This window comes from Stegostoma tigrinum, chromosome 2, assembly GCF_030684315.1.
Source record: "Stegostoma tigrinum isolate sSteTig4 chromosome 2, sSteTig4.hap1, whole genome shotgun sequence".
Classification (NCBI taxonomy): Eukaryota; Metazoa; Chordata; class Chondrichthyes; order Orectolobiformes; family Stegostomatidae; genus Stegostoma; species Stegostoma tigrinum.
This window is the reverse complement of record NC_081355.1, coordinates 23,815,874-23,830,345: the sequence shown is the minus strand read 5'-3', so window position 1 is coordinate 23,830,345 and position 14,472 is coordinate 23,815,874. Positions and strand designations below refer to the sequence as shown.

Here is a 14,472-nt window from a genome sequence, read left to right as displayed (position 1 = left end):
AAGCTATGGAGCACAAGATTTCAATACTATTGCCAGAATGCCATCAGGCCCTGTTGCCTTTGCAGTATCCAATGCCCCCAACAGTCTCTTGCTATCAAGTAGATTGAATTGAATTGGCTAAAGACTAGAATCTGTGATACTTGGTAGAAGACAAACACATTCTGATGTGTGAGCAAGAATCCAGTGAAAATGAAGAACTGACAGGGAGGCATAAAGATACAGAAATAGAGAAATTAACAGGCCTAAAAGCCAACAAATCCCTTGGTCATAACTGCGGGTCTTACAAGAGGTGTTAAGAGATGGTAGATGCATTGATTTTGGTCTTTCATGAGTTCCCTAAATTTCAAAATGATCCCCATAAATTTGTATGTTGTGAATCCTGACTTTAAAAAGGAGAAAAAAATATGGTCATGTCCTTCGGTAAGTTTAACATCAGAACTGGAGATGATGCCAACATATTAAGTATGTGGTAACTAAGCACTTAAAAGGGCAATAATGAATTGAAGGAGTTAGCAGTGTTGATTCAGTCAACACTGTAAAAGTGTTTTCCAAGATCTTAAGGAGTAATAAAGATGAGCAGTCAATATATTGATGTAGTACATTTGTATTTTCACAAAATATTGATAGGTTTTAAATTTAATTAGCACCTTTCATGAGCACAGCACACTACAAAGCATTTTCTAGCCTGTGAATGTAGATACTAGTGTACTGTAGGAAACTCTCACAAAGAGCATAGTAATGATAACCAGACAGAGATAATTTTTGGGCTAGAATATTGTAGGTCTTCCGCAATCTTTTTCAAAATTGTGACAGGATAGCCAATTGGGCAGTCAAGATATCTGTTTAACATCTCACCCAAAAGATGACACATTCAACAGTATAACACTACTCGCTGGATTACCACACTTGATTTCAGCGCTCAAGCCCGACAGCAAGTCTTAAATCCAAATTATCTGATTCAAGAGACTAGAGCAATACAGCGATGTGGCTCATTTAAAAAATGCCAGATAATAGGCTATTATTCAAAATTAGGGCTCATGGGATTAAGGAATACTCAAGATAGAAAAAGGGTGTAACAATAAATGATTCATCTTCAAGTTAGAAAGTAGCATCTATTGGGGTACTACAAATCTGAACCTCAGTCATTTACAGTCTACCAATGGCTTTGACAAGGGGACCAAGTGTAAAGTCTAAAGACCTGTGGATGATATAAAGTTAAATAATAAAGAAATTAGGCTTTGGTGAAAACGCAAGTCCCCTACAAAAGGATATAGACAAGTAAAGTGAAAGAGCAAGATGATGGTAGGTGCAATATAACAAGGATAACATCAAGAGATAATGAGATGTAGAACTGGATGAACACAGCAGGCCAAGCAGCATCAGGAGGAGTAAGAAAGCTGAAGTTTCAGGTCTGGATCCTTCTTCAGGATAACATCAAGGATAACATCAAATTATCCACTTTGGCAGGAAAAGAAAAAAGAATATTTTAAACAGTAACAAACTATGACAAATAGATAATAAAATGTGAGGCTGGATGAACACAGCAGGCCAAGCAGCATCTCAGGAGCACTGCTGCTTGGCCTGCTGTGTTCATCCAGCCTCACATTTTATTATCTTGGAATCTCCAGCATCTGCAGTTCCCATTATCTATGACAAATAGATACTATGGTTTAGGAATCCTTGTCTGGAAATTATTAAGTAGATATTGTAAGGAATTTGGAATGCAAGTTATACATTAGCCTTTATCACAAAGGGATGAGAGTATAAGTCTTACTGTAATTATATAGTGACTTGGTGAGAGCACAGTTGAACAATTGTAGTTTTGCACGGTACGTAATTTATATGTCTGAAAACAAGTTCAACAGAAGTTCAAATAATGGAATAAGAAATCGCCCTACACAGGAATATTGAGTTGGCTAGGCCTATATTCCATGCAGTCAAATAAGACCAAATAATTGAAAACCCGAAATAAAAACAAAGTGCAGAAGAAACTCAGCAAATCTTGCAGCATCTACAGAAATGAGGCAGCTAGTCAAATGTTTGAAGTTCAATAATTTTCTTCCTTGGAATAAAACTTTGGTTCCAAGGAAGTTATATTGGACTCAAAACATTCAGATGCTGCCAGATCCACTATTTCCAGCACTTTCTATTTTTATTCTCTTCAGCTAAAGCAATTTGACAGAATACCTCATTACATAAAAGCATCAAGACATAGCTCTATTTTTGGTGAGAAAGGCCTTTCTTGTCAGATCCTTCATGCGCTGCCATTAAAGTGGTTGCTTCAGTTTTACCAGACAGGTATGGAGATGCAATAGTTTTTATTCAGATTCACACTTATTCAATACCCTCAGTATAGGTCCCTAGAACAACCTCAGTGGAACATTGACAGCTGTTGCAGCTCCATAAATTCAGCAAGATGCTCACTGGTTTGTCCATGGCCTTTCAGTGCAAACAGCTGTTGACGAGTGTCGCAGATTAGCGTGCCAGGATATAAGCCCACATTGAGTGATGCAATGAAGCTCAGAGCTCTGTAAAGAATCAGTGGAAAAGTCCACAATGCCCACCTGTTAGAGTTTACTGAAGTGCTAGAAGCATGTAAAAACCATTGGGATGTATGAAGCAGAGGATGTTTGACATGAAATATAATTACAATGTAGACACTTCTTGTTGTAATGGTACATTGAAAAATCCCTGTGCTTAAGAAGAATGAAGTGGCCTAACTGAAATGTTAAAAAATAGGGTTTTTCGCATATATTTGTGGAACATCAAGAACTGAAGGCACAGTCTCAGGATAAAGAGACAGATGTGGGATTAAAAAAATTCTTCACATATGATTGAGAATCTTCGTAATCTCTAACCCTGCAAGCTGTGGATGTGCAGTCGTTTAATGTGCTCAAGACAAAGATCAATGTATTTTTTAGATGAAGTAATCAAAAGAAACGTGCATGAAGTAATGGGGTAGACCATAAACCATAACTTAGTTGTTACATAAGGATGTAATGTTTCTGTTAGAGGATGTTGGTGAGACCACATCTCAAACAGCATACATTTTTCATCTCCTTATACAAATGAAAGAGGTGATTCAGATGAGGTTAACTAGATTCGTACCTGGAATGAGAAGGCTGCCGTATAAGTAAAGTTTGGACAGGCTGGGCTTATTTTTCATTGGAGGTCATAAGAACGAGGGGTGAGATTTGATTGAAGTTTAAAAGATTCTGAATGGTCTCAAAATTTATGCTTATAAACCTAGTAATATCAAAACAGAAAATGTTGGAGAAATTCAGTAGATCTGGCAGCATTTGTGGAGAGAGAAACAAAGTTAACATTTCAAATCTAATTGAACCCAAAACATTAACTTTCTCTCTACATAAGAGACTTGTCCTGGTGGGTGTATCCAGCATTTGACAAACCACCTTAGTGCATCTATTAATGAATCAGCCAGGTAGAGGCTCAAGCTTAAAAATCAGTTTCACAGTAAAATTCTCAATCATGAAGGCAGAGGGATTACTAAATGACGTAATTAGAATCAAGTCTAAATTGGTGAACATTCACACTTATCCAGGCAAAATGCTTTGGTAGTGATCAACAGTTTTCCACACTGAGCAGAAAAATGCAGAAATGTATTCATGTTAGTTACTTTTGAGTGGCTTGGGCTTGCTTAATGGGCCAAAGGACATTTTATTGTACTGTAGATCTCTAATGACATGGCCCCAAAGTATTTTCCATCACAGCTTGAGCCATTTTGGAAATAATGTTATATCAAGCAAGCAAATGTATCCAGATTGCCTACCATTTCTCACTAACCACAATCCCTCTAACAATCACAGCATGATTTTTATCCCTACAACAGGATTGCCTTTGGTCTGGAAGGCATGTATTGAAGTAAAAACTGTCTGTAGAGATAGATTTTCTCAAGCAAAATCAAATTGTCTGATTCAGAGATCACCAGCAATTCGTTTGTGTGGCATCAGGTAAGTTTTCTTCCATTATATCTTGAAGTAATCATGTTTTTTAAAAAAAAAATGACCTGTTACTGAAAGCAATGTTGGTAGATTTTTGCCATCTTCTGGCAACTATTCATGACCTGTTAACTTGGCACATATCATGGATTGAATGCAGGATTTTGGTCTTATTTTTTAAAAAAACTTACATCTCATGGGTGTCACTGCAAAGGTTGACATTTACATAGTTCATTCCCCATTCTAGAAGACACTGCCAGCTTGTGGGAAGTTGTTCAGTTAGGAAATGTGCTCAGAAACAAACAACTGAATGCCGAAAAATCCTTTAATTTTGAACGACCAAGATTAATCAACCAAAGTGATCTTACTAAGCAGGAAGCAGTATATACTTAATTAGCTCTTTACTAAGAATCAGCATCATTGTGGCATGCTATGTGTAGATTCTACTCCCCGCAAGTGCTCATCCAGTTTTCCTTTGAAATTGTTAATTGTCTCCAGTTTTATTAACATTGTAGGTGCTGCATAAAATAGTTCTTCCTTACTTCCCATGCATCTTACTCAAAACCTTAAATCTATGGACCTAGTACTTGTATGACAAGCCAACAAAAACAGGTTTTCTTTGCACAATTTATCAAAGCCTGTCATGATCTTAGATGCTTCCAACAAATCTCACCAGAACCACTGTTACTCCCAGGAGAACAAGGCCATCTTCTTCAAACCACCCTTGCAGCCAAAATCCCTCATTCTTAGAAACATTCTGATAAATCCCCTCTGCACTCTTTCAATGATGCTCACATCATTCCAAAAGTGTCACTTATATTACTCTGGCTATAGTCTTTCAGCACATAACATGCCAATACTAAAGCAAGCAGTGTCACTATGACAATGAATAGAAAGCTTGATAATCTTCCTACAGTTTAATAAGAGTATATTAAATAGGTGAAGTAGATTCTAGGGCTCTTCGAGCCTGCTCCGCCATGCAATATGATCATGTCTGATCTTTTAAGATCACCTTCCTGTGTATTCCCCAAAGAAGTGACAACAGTAGAAAAGTGTACCTGATACAATTTCAGGAATAAGACACTAGATGAAACTTAATATGTTGAGAAATGGTAGGCAAAATTATGGGAGAATTAAAAAATATACATTGTTAATACATTAAAAAGTACAGGAAATGTTTGGGGTTCAAAATGCACACATTTGTAAAGGTGAAAAAACTGAGCCATCGAACAGAATACCTTATCCAAATTTTGCAAACTGGAGGACAAAATCAGAAGTGATGTTTAGCCGATATAAACACTACTAATTAGGTCAGTCAGGATAAATGTGTCCAATTTGGGTCTAACAGGAACCCAATAAAATGACACCAGGAATTTATGTGCAAAGATGAAAACACATCACCTTTCATAAAAGGAAATGAGGATATCTGTTAAAAGTGCTAAAGAGGGGGTTCACGATGAGATTAATTGGCAAAAACAAGATCCTGAAATTGGTTAGTCAGCAGCTAGAGTATATGTACAAAAATTGGAACGATGAAAGAAATGTTCTGCCTTGTATTTCTAAAGACACAATTTACTCATGAGATGACTTTGCAAAACAGAACTCGCGTCCTAAATATAACGATTTTCTTCAAGCCTTTCCATTAATGAAAATGTGAAAGTGTATTTAAACAGGCAGAGGTAGCTATTCAAACCCACTGAGCAATGTTTGGTCTGGACTAGAGCATCTGCTGCATGTTTCCATTAACTCTTCCCTCATGTGTTTCAGGTCAAAAATTAAAACATTGCAGCCCAGGTGGTCATCCAGCCCACTGGCCCTACACTAATGCCAACTCAACTTCAATCTCTTAGTGATCCTATTGCTATCCTAGAATTTGATACCACAGTTAGCACATTCAAAATGATATAAACTTCGATTACAAACACATAACTTATTAATAATCTACATGACTTCTAACTTTCATGTATGTCTTCCTATGGATCAAAAAGTTAATTAAAATCACTTTTGGCTAGTTTATGCTCAATTATTAATTTCAATCTGATAGTCTAGTGGTTAGGATTCGGCGCTCTCACTGCCACAACCCCAGTTCAATTCCTAGTCAGGGAATGCAAGTTCATCTCTGCTAGTTTTAGGGTGGCATGGTGGTTAGCACTGCTGCCTCTCAGTGCCAGGGACCAGGTTCAATTCCAGCCTCAGGGGATTGTCCGTGTGGAGTTTGCATATTCTCCACGTGTCTGAGTGGGTTTCCTCTGGGTACTCTGGTTTCCGCCCACAATCCAAACACGTGCAGGTCAGACAGATTGGCTATGTTAAAATGCCCATAGTGTCTAGGGTGGGAAAGGCAGGGACAGAATAAGGGGTGGGTCTTTGGAGGGTCTGTGTGGACTCAATGGTCCAAATGGCCTGCTTCTACACTGTAAGGATTCTATGGCTATGAACAAGTATGTTCCTGGTGAACAGGGAGAAAGTCAGAGTAACCCTGCTGGGACTGCATAAGAATGTGAGTGAGGAGAGAAAAAATTATGCAGAGTAACGGTCTATTAAATCTTGTTATATACTGCAAAGTGGGGTGCAAATAGAGAAAGCATCTGTGACACATCATAATATTAAAGATTTTATGATACCATCCTAAATGTCACCTTTGTAAATACAAAATTTTTCCAGAATAGTTTAATATCTGTATTAAATGTTAAAATAAAAATTACATTTACAGTTGACAATTCAGTACATCCCAGAAGTCATCTTCATTTGTTCACCAGTGCTGAGGTCTGCCTTCTTTGATCAGATGGAAAAATCATTCCAATCCACAGACAAAATAGCAACTGGACAAATTTTCAGACCTCAGCAACATCCGCAAACATTATATTGCAGACACATGCTTAATGGAAGCATGGCAAAATTATGGAAGCTAAAAACAGTTCACCCCCCACCCCCCTTTAAAAACACTATGGTAACAGCTCCTCGCCTCACTAAACCCTTCTAACTGCTATCACAAGGAAAAGCAATGAAGACCAAAACTTGCACTGACAATTATTTCGATTAGATTTATACTCATGCAGTTCTGAATTGAGAAGAAAGCCCATGATCAAACAGGATAAAGCAGTTCCGTGCAAACACCAAAAGGGTGAACCTACTCTTTACTGCATGAACTCACTTTCCAATTGTTTACACCTTCAAGACAAGTTGTTTTGAAATCAAGAAACTGACACTGATATTGCCCTTAAGAGAAGAACTAAGTTAACAATAATGACATTTGTTGAAAAGTCAGTAGTCAGATTGATAGAGCACTCGCTTGCTGATTGGGCATTTTAAATCTGAATCTTAATGTTTGATGACACTTACCCTGAGCCTCCAACAGAGGCTAGACTAAGCAGCTGGTTCTGAAATTCAAGTCTGCTGTAATGGTCAAGGAAGATCTGAACTAAGGAGCAACCCCTTTTCAAAAGGCTTGTCTCTTTCAGGCTGATAATTAAACCATATAGTGCATACATATGAAGGTGCTGGGGTTGATCCACACAAAACAAGTTTGTCTGAGGGGAAGTAAATTTGGACTGTTAGCCTTTACCGTGGACTTTGTTATTTTTGAAATTTTAACTTGTAAGTGTTGCAAGATTTTGTCAGTACCAGATACTTACTGCAGCTATGCTGCATAAAATGGTTGCACACAAATGCAGTCACAAGTTTAAATCAGCTGCACTGTACAATATTTAAGAAACAATTTTTCATAGCTTGATGATGTCATCCTTTCACTAGTAGCTGTAATGAAAATAGAGTTTACAGATCAAACAATAGCTTGTGTAAAACATTCTACTTCTGCAGATTCTTTTAAAGTATATAATATCAAAATAAGTTGAATATAATCAAATGAGAAAACAGCATTAACTAGTATTTAGATCTAGCCAATATCAGATTTCATCACCTAGTGATACATAGCTTTAAAATGACAAATTGTTTTTAAGCATATGTATTAGCAATGAAGTTCAAACTGAAAATGTTCTCTCTCTCTCTCTCTCTCTCTCACACACGCACATTTGGTCTTATGTAAAATATACCATAGTCTACAACCAGTAAAGGCAGTATCACCAGCTGCTCAGCATTATATTCTGCAGAATATAAACTCAATGAACACTCTGATTCAGAGTGTTTGACATTTATGGAATGAAGATGATCATTGCTAAAAATCAGATTTCTGAAAAACTTTAATCTAAGCGCTGACACCACAAATTACTAGGTTATAAGTTTCTGCCTCAGCTAGACAGCCTGAATCTCAATCATAAGTATACTTTACACTGCTGAAAAGACAGCAATTGAACAAGTTAAATGAAGATATGGCAAAAGAGATCCTAAAACAGATGTTTTGGAATTACATCTGCAACAGATTGCAAGGAGATTTTAAGATGAATACATTGTTGGCAAATATAATCAACCTACAAAAAGCATGAGATATTACTAGTATAACACTCCACTATAGACTGCAATGCTGCACCTCTCAAAGGATCTTCTTCCAAATAAATTTTGAAACTATTATGTTATTTAAGTTTGACTATTGCATGAAGATGAAGAATCTTATGGAGAACATTAATTGTTGCGATTCCTGCGCAGGTTTGTTTTGCTTTTCCCTGCTTAAGAGTTATTTTATTTCAGAGTATTAAAACACCAGTCAATATGAACATTTTTTTTAAAAAGTGAGCTCATAAGTCTTCAAACACATCTTCACTGTATTGCTTCTGTGCCACTGTCACTCCCAAAATGTAGGACAACAGTTCAAATAAAGTGATGACTACATTTAATAAATTAATATACATATTTTAAGATTTACAATGCACATTCATTTATCTTTAAGGGGCTCAGAATGTTCATTCTATTTACACATATACAGTTATCATCATCAGGACTGGGGAAGAAAACAGGACCAAGTGGGGCCTTTCTTTGCTGGACCTTAGCAAAAATTGCATGTGAAGATGGGAGAAGAACAAAAGTAGAAGGAAAAAGAAGGGCACATAGGAGGGATGGCAGGGTCAGTCAACACCCACTACTCTTCAGAAGGTGATGGTGCCGTCATGGTTTGTTTACCCGTCCTTCGCTCATAGTTAACAAGCCGTTGACCAACGAGATATCTAGGTTTTAGATAAAAGAAAAAAGGACACACACATTACCATAAAGCAAGTAAAGTTTTTAACTAATAACGTAACAACTTAAGGTACATTTCTGAAGATACTGATAAAAATATTTAGCTACATAATTAATCGAGTTAACCACGTGTGACATAAATGACAAGCTGGTTTACATATAGTGTGCATTAGAGAAATCCAGCCCACCCCTTCTCTTTTTACAACTTCTAGACGTGCAGACTTAAAAATGGCCATGTTACAAACAAAACAATTTTGTTCTTTTCAACAATAGAGGATAACAGGTAATGAAGATACAATGTCCTGACAAGCACGAGATACTGAAACTCATTCTGATTGCCACCTAGAATGGAATCATTCCAGAAATAGGCTCATCTTTCATTTAATGATTCCTTTTGAATCCTGGGAGGCATCACAGTCACAGTTATACAGTCATGCAGTACAGAAACAGACCCTTCAGTCCAACAAGTTCATGCCAAACATGTTCCCAAACTAATCTAGTCCCATCTGCCTGCGCTTGACCCATATCCCTCCAAACCATTCCTATTCATCAACTTATCCAAATGATTTTTAAACACTAACTGTACCTACATCCACCACTTCCTCTGGCAGTTCATTCCACACACAAACCACTGTGTTTTTAAAAAAAAGTTGTCCCTCATGTCATTTTAAAATTTTTCTCCTCTTGGAATATGCCCGTTAGTTTTGAGCTCCCTCACCATAGGGAAAAGACCCTTGTTATTCACCTTATCTAATCCCCTTCATGATTTTATAAACCTCAATAAGGCCAACCATGTACCTCCTATGCACCAGTGAAAGAAGTCCCAGCCTATCCAGTCTACTTTTATAACTCAGACCATCCATTCCTGGCAACATCCTGGTAAATCTTTTCTGAACCCCCTCAGGTTTAACAATATCTTTCCTATATCAGGGCGACCAGAATTGCACACAGTACTCCAGAAGAGGCCTCAAGATCCTGTACAACCTCAACATGACATCCCAATCCTGCCTCTCAGGACTGAGCAATGAAGATAAGTGTGTCAAATACCTTCTTAACCACCCTGTCTGTATGTGATGTAAATTTCAAAGAATTATGCACTTTACATTTATCAGGCACCTCAAAACCCTCCTATCCTTAATGGAAATAAGTCAGAGTCGGACAGCATGGAAACAGACGTTTCGGCCCAACTCATCCATGCTGACCAGGTTCCCAAAACTAAACTAGTCCCATTTGCTTCTTCAAACCCAACAGACTGCCTGAGGCAGTGGTTACTTTGTATCTGTGTTACTTTCCAAATAGATTTAAAACATCTATCCCGAATCAGAATGATCCAAAGTTGGAACACAATAAATAATTCCATTACACTACAAAAACACTCAACATGTGATGCATCTGTTTAAGCAGCTTTAAGGTCTTTTCTAGACAACGGGGTTGAACAGGTAGCAATTTCTGCAAAGTTTTGTTGGGAGCCTCAAGGTGAAAAATCTGTATTGTATCATGACAATTTTACAACAGAACGTTTCCACTAGCATGTTTTGTTGTTTAGCTGCCTAAGAGATGTTTCAGTCTCTGCAGGCAATTTCCCCGCAAAGCTTCCCGACAAATTCAGTTGAAAATGCCTTTCCTCTTCATGCTCGCAACATTTTGCCCACTAACGTTCTGTGCCATGCAGTGGTGCCTGCAGCTCAGCTGCTTTACTTTTCAGCTCTTGTGGCCCCCTCCTTACGTTAGTTAGAAGCTGTCTATGCAGACAGACTGGGGCAGAAATTGCTTCCACTAAATATTAGCGGGTTAATTAACACCACTGTTATACATGGGCAAATGGTGCAGCAAATTCAGCCAAGAGGCAAATGAATATCAGTTTTCAACAAACCAGTGAATACAAGAAAGCAATACCCTTTTGTTCCAATTATTGAACAGCGTACAGTGCACCTGTGTAAGTGATGGTGATCCATACCAAGAGCAGGCTCATTTCTCCACACCTCAACAGGCTGCATTCTCCTCCTCATGTGCTTTAAATGATTTCCATGCTCATGAATATGAATAGGATAAGGAATACATGGTGCAGTTTCTTGGTTGTTTCTTAGTGCTTAAGGAACCACGAATCACTTTTTTGAAGCCTAAAGAAAGTTGTTGTACTTTGAGGTTTTAACACCTCAGTCATCACTACCAAAAATGATCCATTGGCCATGGCTCCCAATCGTGAACAAAGATCTTTCCCCTGATTCCATGAAAATGAGATGGCACAACTGAGGTCTCAAATGGCCCAGTTACTCAGTTACAACATGCACTGTCAAATCAAAAAGCAATGAAAAGCTCACTTAAATTTTCACAAATTTTAATAAACCACGAATGAGTGTGTGTGAAAGGCCATAATCTAATCACAAAAACAGATGAAATTTCTATGTAGGTTAATATTAAAATTCCATTAGTGAGTTAGCACACCTTTGAATTCAATCCTAGGTATCCATTAAACCACATCTGGATCTTTGACTGAACTAAGATTCATGTTGAGAAAATAATAGAAATGTTTTACTACTTTTATTCTTTCGTCAATGGTGAGCTGTTCAGTAAAATACCTACTTGTCATTTTTAATGTGTTCATAGAGACGCTTGAACTGGCGGATTTGGAAGGACAGGATTCCCATTAGTATCACAACCATGAGGAGCAAAGGATAAATTCGACGCTGGACTAGGTTCTGCATCTCAGTAGTTACACCTATATATTGCAGTGGGAACAAAGAGCAACATAAAATTTATCCTGACTATACGGTGTGTGCAAAAATTGGGAAAACAACGCAGTTTATTTCTGGGTTATGATTCAAAATCACTGGCAAAGTGTGAAACAACAGTTTCTATACTCAAATTTAAAAAAAGTAACTACAGATGCTGGAGATTTGAAATACACAAAAACAGAAACAGCTCAAGAAACTCAGGTTTGGCAACATCTGTAGGCAGAAAGAACACTGATCTAAAATCGCTCTGGAGTGGGGCGGGGGGATACTCGACTCAAAACATTAGTTCTGAATTTTGTCCATCAATGCTGTCAGGCCTGCCGCATTTCTCCAGCAATTTCTACTTGTGTGTTTCAGATTCTTTACTCAAACATTTTAATTATGTCTGTTACTTCAGTTTTTTTTTCAATATTTCAAAGCAGAAACTGTCTATCAGTGATAAACCTAAGTAATTTGTCTATCCTGTGCAAACATGTGAACACTTTCAGAACTTTGGGTAACCAAGGAGGCAACTTAATGAAATATACATGTAGACTATAAATGTTTAGATAAAACGGATTTACTTATACTGTCTTATCTGCAGATGGTTTCAACTATTACAATGTACATTATATTTATCAAACAAAAATATCCAAGATAGTGGTGACATCACTATGATAATTCCGAAGAAAACTGCCACCCCTTGGAGGGAGTACACTACACGTCAACAATTCACACTCCATTTTTGAACTTCATTATCTAAATAAAGAAAACCTCAGCCAGCAAGTTCTCAAGCAGAACAGCGTATCAATAAACACAATGTTATGCAAGCAATCATTCTCAAATTGTTTGGAGAAAAAGCATTCTCAGGCAGATGGTTCAGTACCTACCCAGTAGGGGTACAATTCCAGCAGCTATGACGTATGGCAGACAGAGTGATAGCAGCAGCACTGCAATAACTGGTGCTGCGAGTTTGCAAATTATAAAATGCAAATCAATATTTCGAATTCCGTTTGCATAGACCTAAAAAGAGGAAAAATTTACGCTGAATTTATACGTTTACACAGAAGCAGCACTGTATTACTTTGACTACTTAGGAACATAATTTCTTGTAAACAAGTATGAAAACCTCTTTGTGCAGGATAGGTATGCTGTGACTTCAAGGTAATTAACCGGCAACATTTGATTTCCTAGCCTTAGCAAACAGGGATCAAGAACAACAGAACACAAGTTAAGATGCATTCTAATCACTGACGCCGACCGTGTCTAAAGTGACAACTGGCAAAAATTTGGGGATGTAGTCTATCCTTCCAGGAATTTCCAGAAAAAGCTTGCATGTGTTGTACTGAAACCAGAGTAGGTCACAGTGATATCGCAAAATAATGAGCTTGAATATATAAATTCTACTTTATAAAAAGTTCTACTTCAGCATCCCTGCAATGATGACCTCCACTTAAACAAATTAAATCAAACTGCAAATATTTTTTAAAAATTTAAATGAAGAATCAGCTCCTTCGGTACCCAACAGTGACAATGGAAAACTCTTTACCTTTTCACAAGTTGCTATCAATACTGGTAATTTAGTTTCAATTGAGACGTTGCAATTGGTTGCTGACTTGGAGAATAACTGAGAATTGATAGCAACATAGCAATCATGTCCTCCACAATTTCTATACATATTTTAAGCTTTTTATCCCTCCCCAACTGTACCTGCTCAATGACAGTTTTCAGCCACCACTGAGGTCCCATCAGTGTTATAGCAGCAATTATTTTAGCATGGAGAACACCAAGAGCCCAATCCTGTTACAAAAACAGAACATCAGAATCCAAAGAAGTGGAACAACAGACAGTTATATACTTAATTAGAATGCTTATCCTCTCACAAACTGCTTTCCCGAATAGAACATCTTCAAAACCTGAACATGACCCAAACCTACCAGATGAAGGTCTCTGAAAAGGAGTATCCAAGAGCATAATCAACTGAAGACTTGCCATTTTCAACGTATGCAAGTAACAAATGGTTATAACTTCACACATGTAAAGTGTTGGTTACCCTGGAGAGAACTCTTGGAAAAGCTCAGTAGGTCTGGCTCAGAATTTCTCTTCACAGATGCTGCCAGACCCATTGCGCTTTTACAAGAGTTGTTAGCTCATGACATTACCAGAAAAATCACAGATGCGCAGGTGCTACAAATGGAGTTGCACTGCAGCACAATCCTCCACAGTCTTATCAGCCACCACACCTATGAGCCAGACTTGCACATAAAGGAAGACCAACTAATGGAATGATTGTGCAATGTTAGAACATTTTGTTCTAGAAACAGCCCTGGCAGTTTAATGTATCCTTGAATAGTTTCCGAAACATTTTAGCTCAATTCAACTGGTAGGAGTCTAGACTGCGCACTGCACTAATGAAGAAAGTGTCTTGTCACAGGTGCAGATGTCTTGAAAGAGACATTAAAATAGAAATTCCCACTAGTCCATTTGGTCAAATGGTGAAACACCATAACATCTTTCGAAAAACCAGTTTACCAAATGTTCCTTTGTCTTTACGAAAGAAACGAACTTTGTAGTGAATGAAACCTTTGAAGAGCAGGTGTGCATGCTGGAATGGATAGAGATAGAGGAAGCTGATGTGCTGAAAATTTTGTCAAACATTAAGATTGACA

At 37.6% G+C, this 14,472-nt stretch overlaps 1 protein-coding gene across 3 annotated transcripts in view; it reads right to left on the bottom strand.

Moving 5' to 3' along the window:
• Positions 1–8,541: 8,541 nt before the first annotated feature.
• marchf6 (membrane-associated ring finger (C3HC4) 6) overlaps positions 8,542–14,472 on the bottom strand; it is a 90,226-nt gene continuing 84,295 nt past the window's right edge. For all 3 annotated transcript variants that reach the window (XM_048555359.2, XM_048555376.2, XM_048555368.2), the window contains exons 23-26: positions 13,514–13,603; positions 12,694–12,826; positions 11,673–11,808; positions 8,542–9,076 (exon numbers count right to left, since the gene is read on the bottom strand). In XM_048555359.2, the coding sequence (XP_048411316.1) occupies positions 8,992–9,076; positions 11,673–11,808; positions 12,694–12,826; positions 13,514–13,603 (444 nt within the window). In that variant the 3' untranslated portion in view covers positions 8,542–8,991. The remainder of the gene's footprint in view (positions 9,077–11,672; positions 11,809–12,693; positions 12,827–13,513; positions 13,604–14,472) is intronic.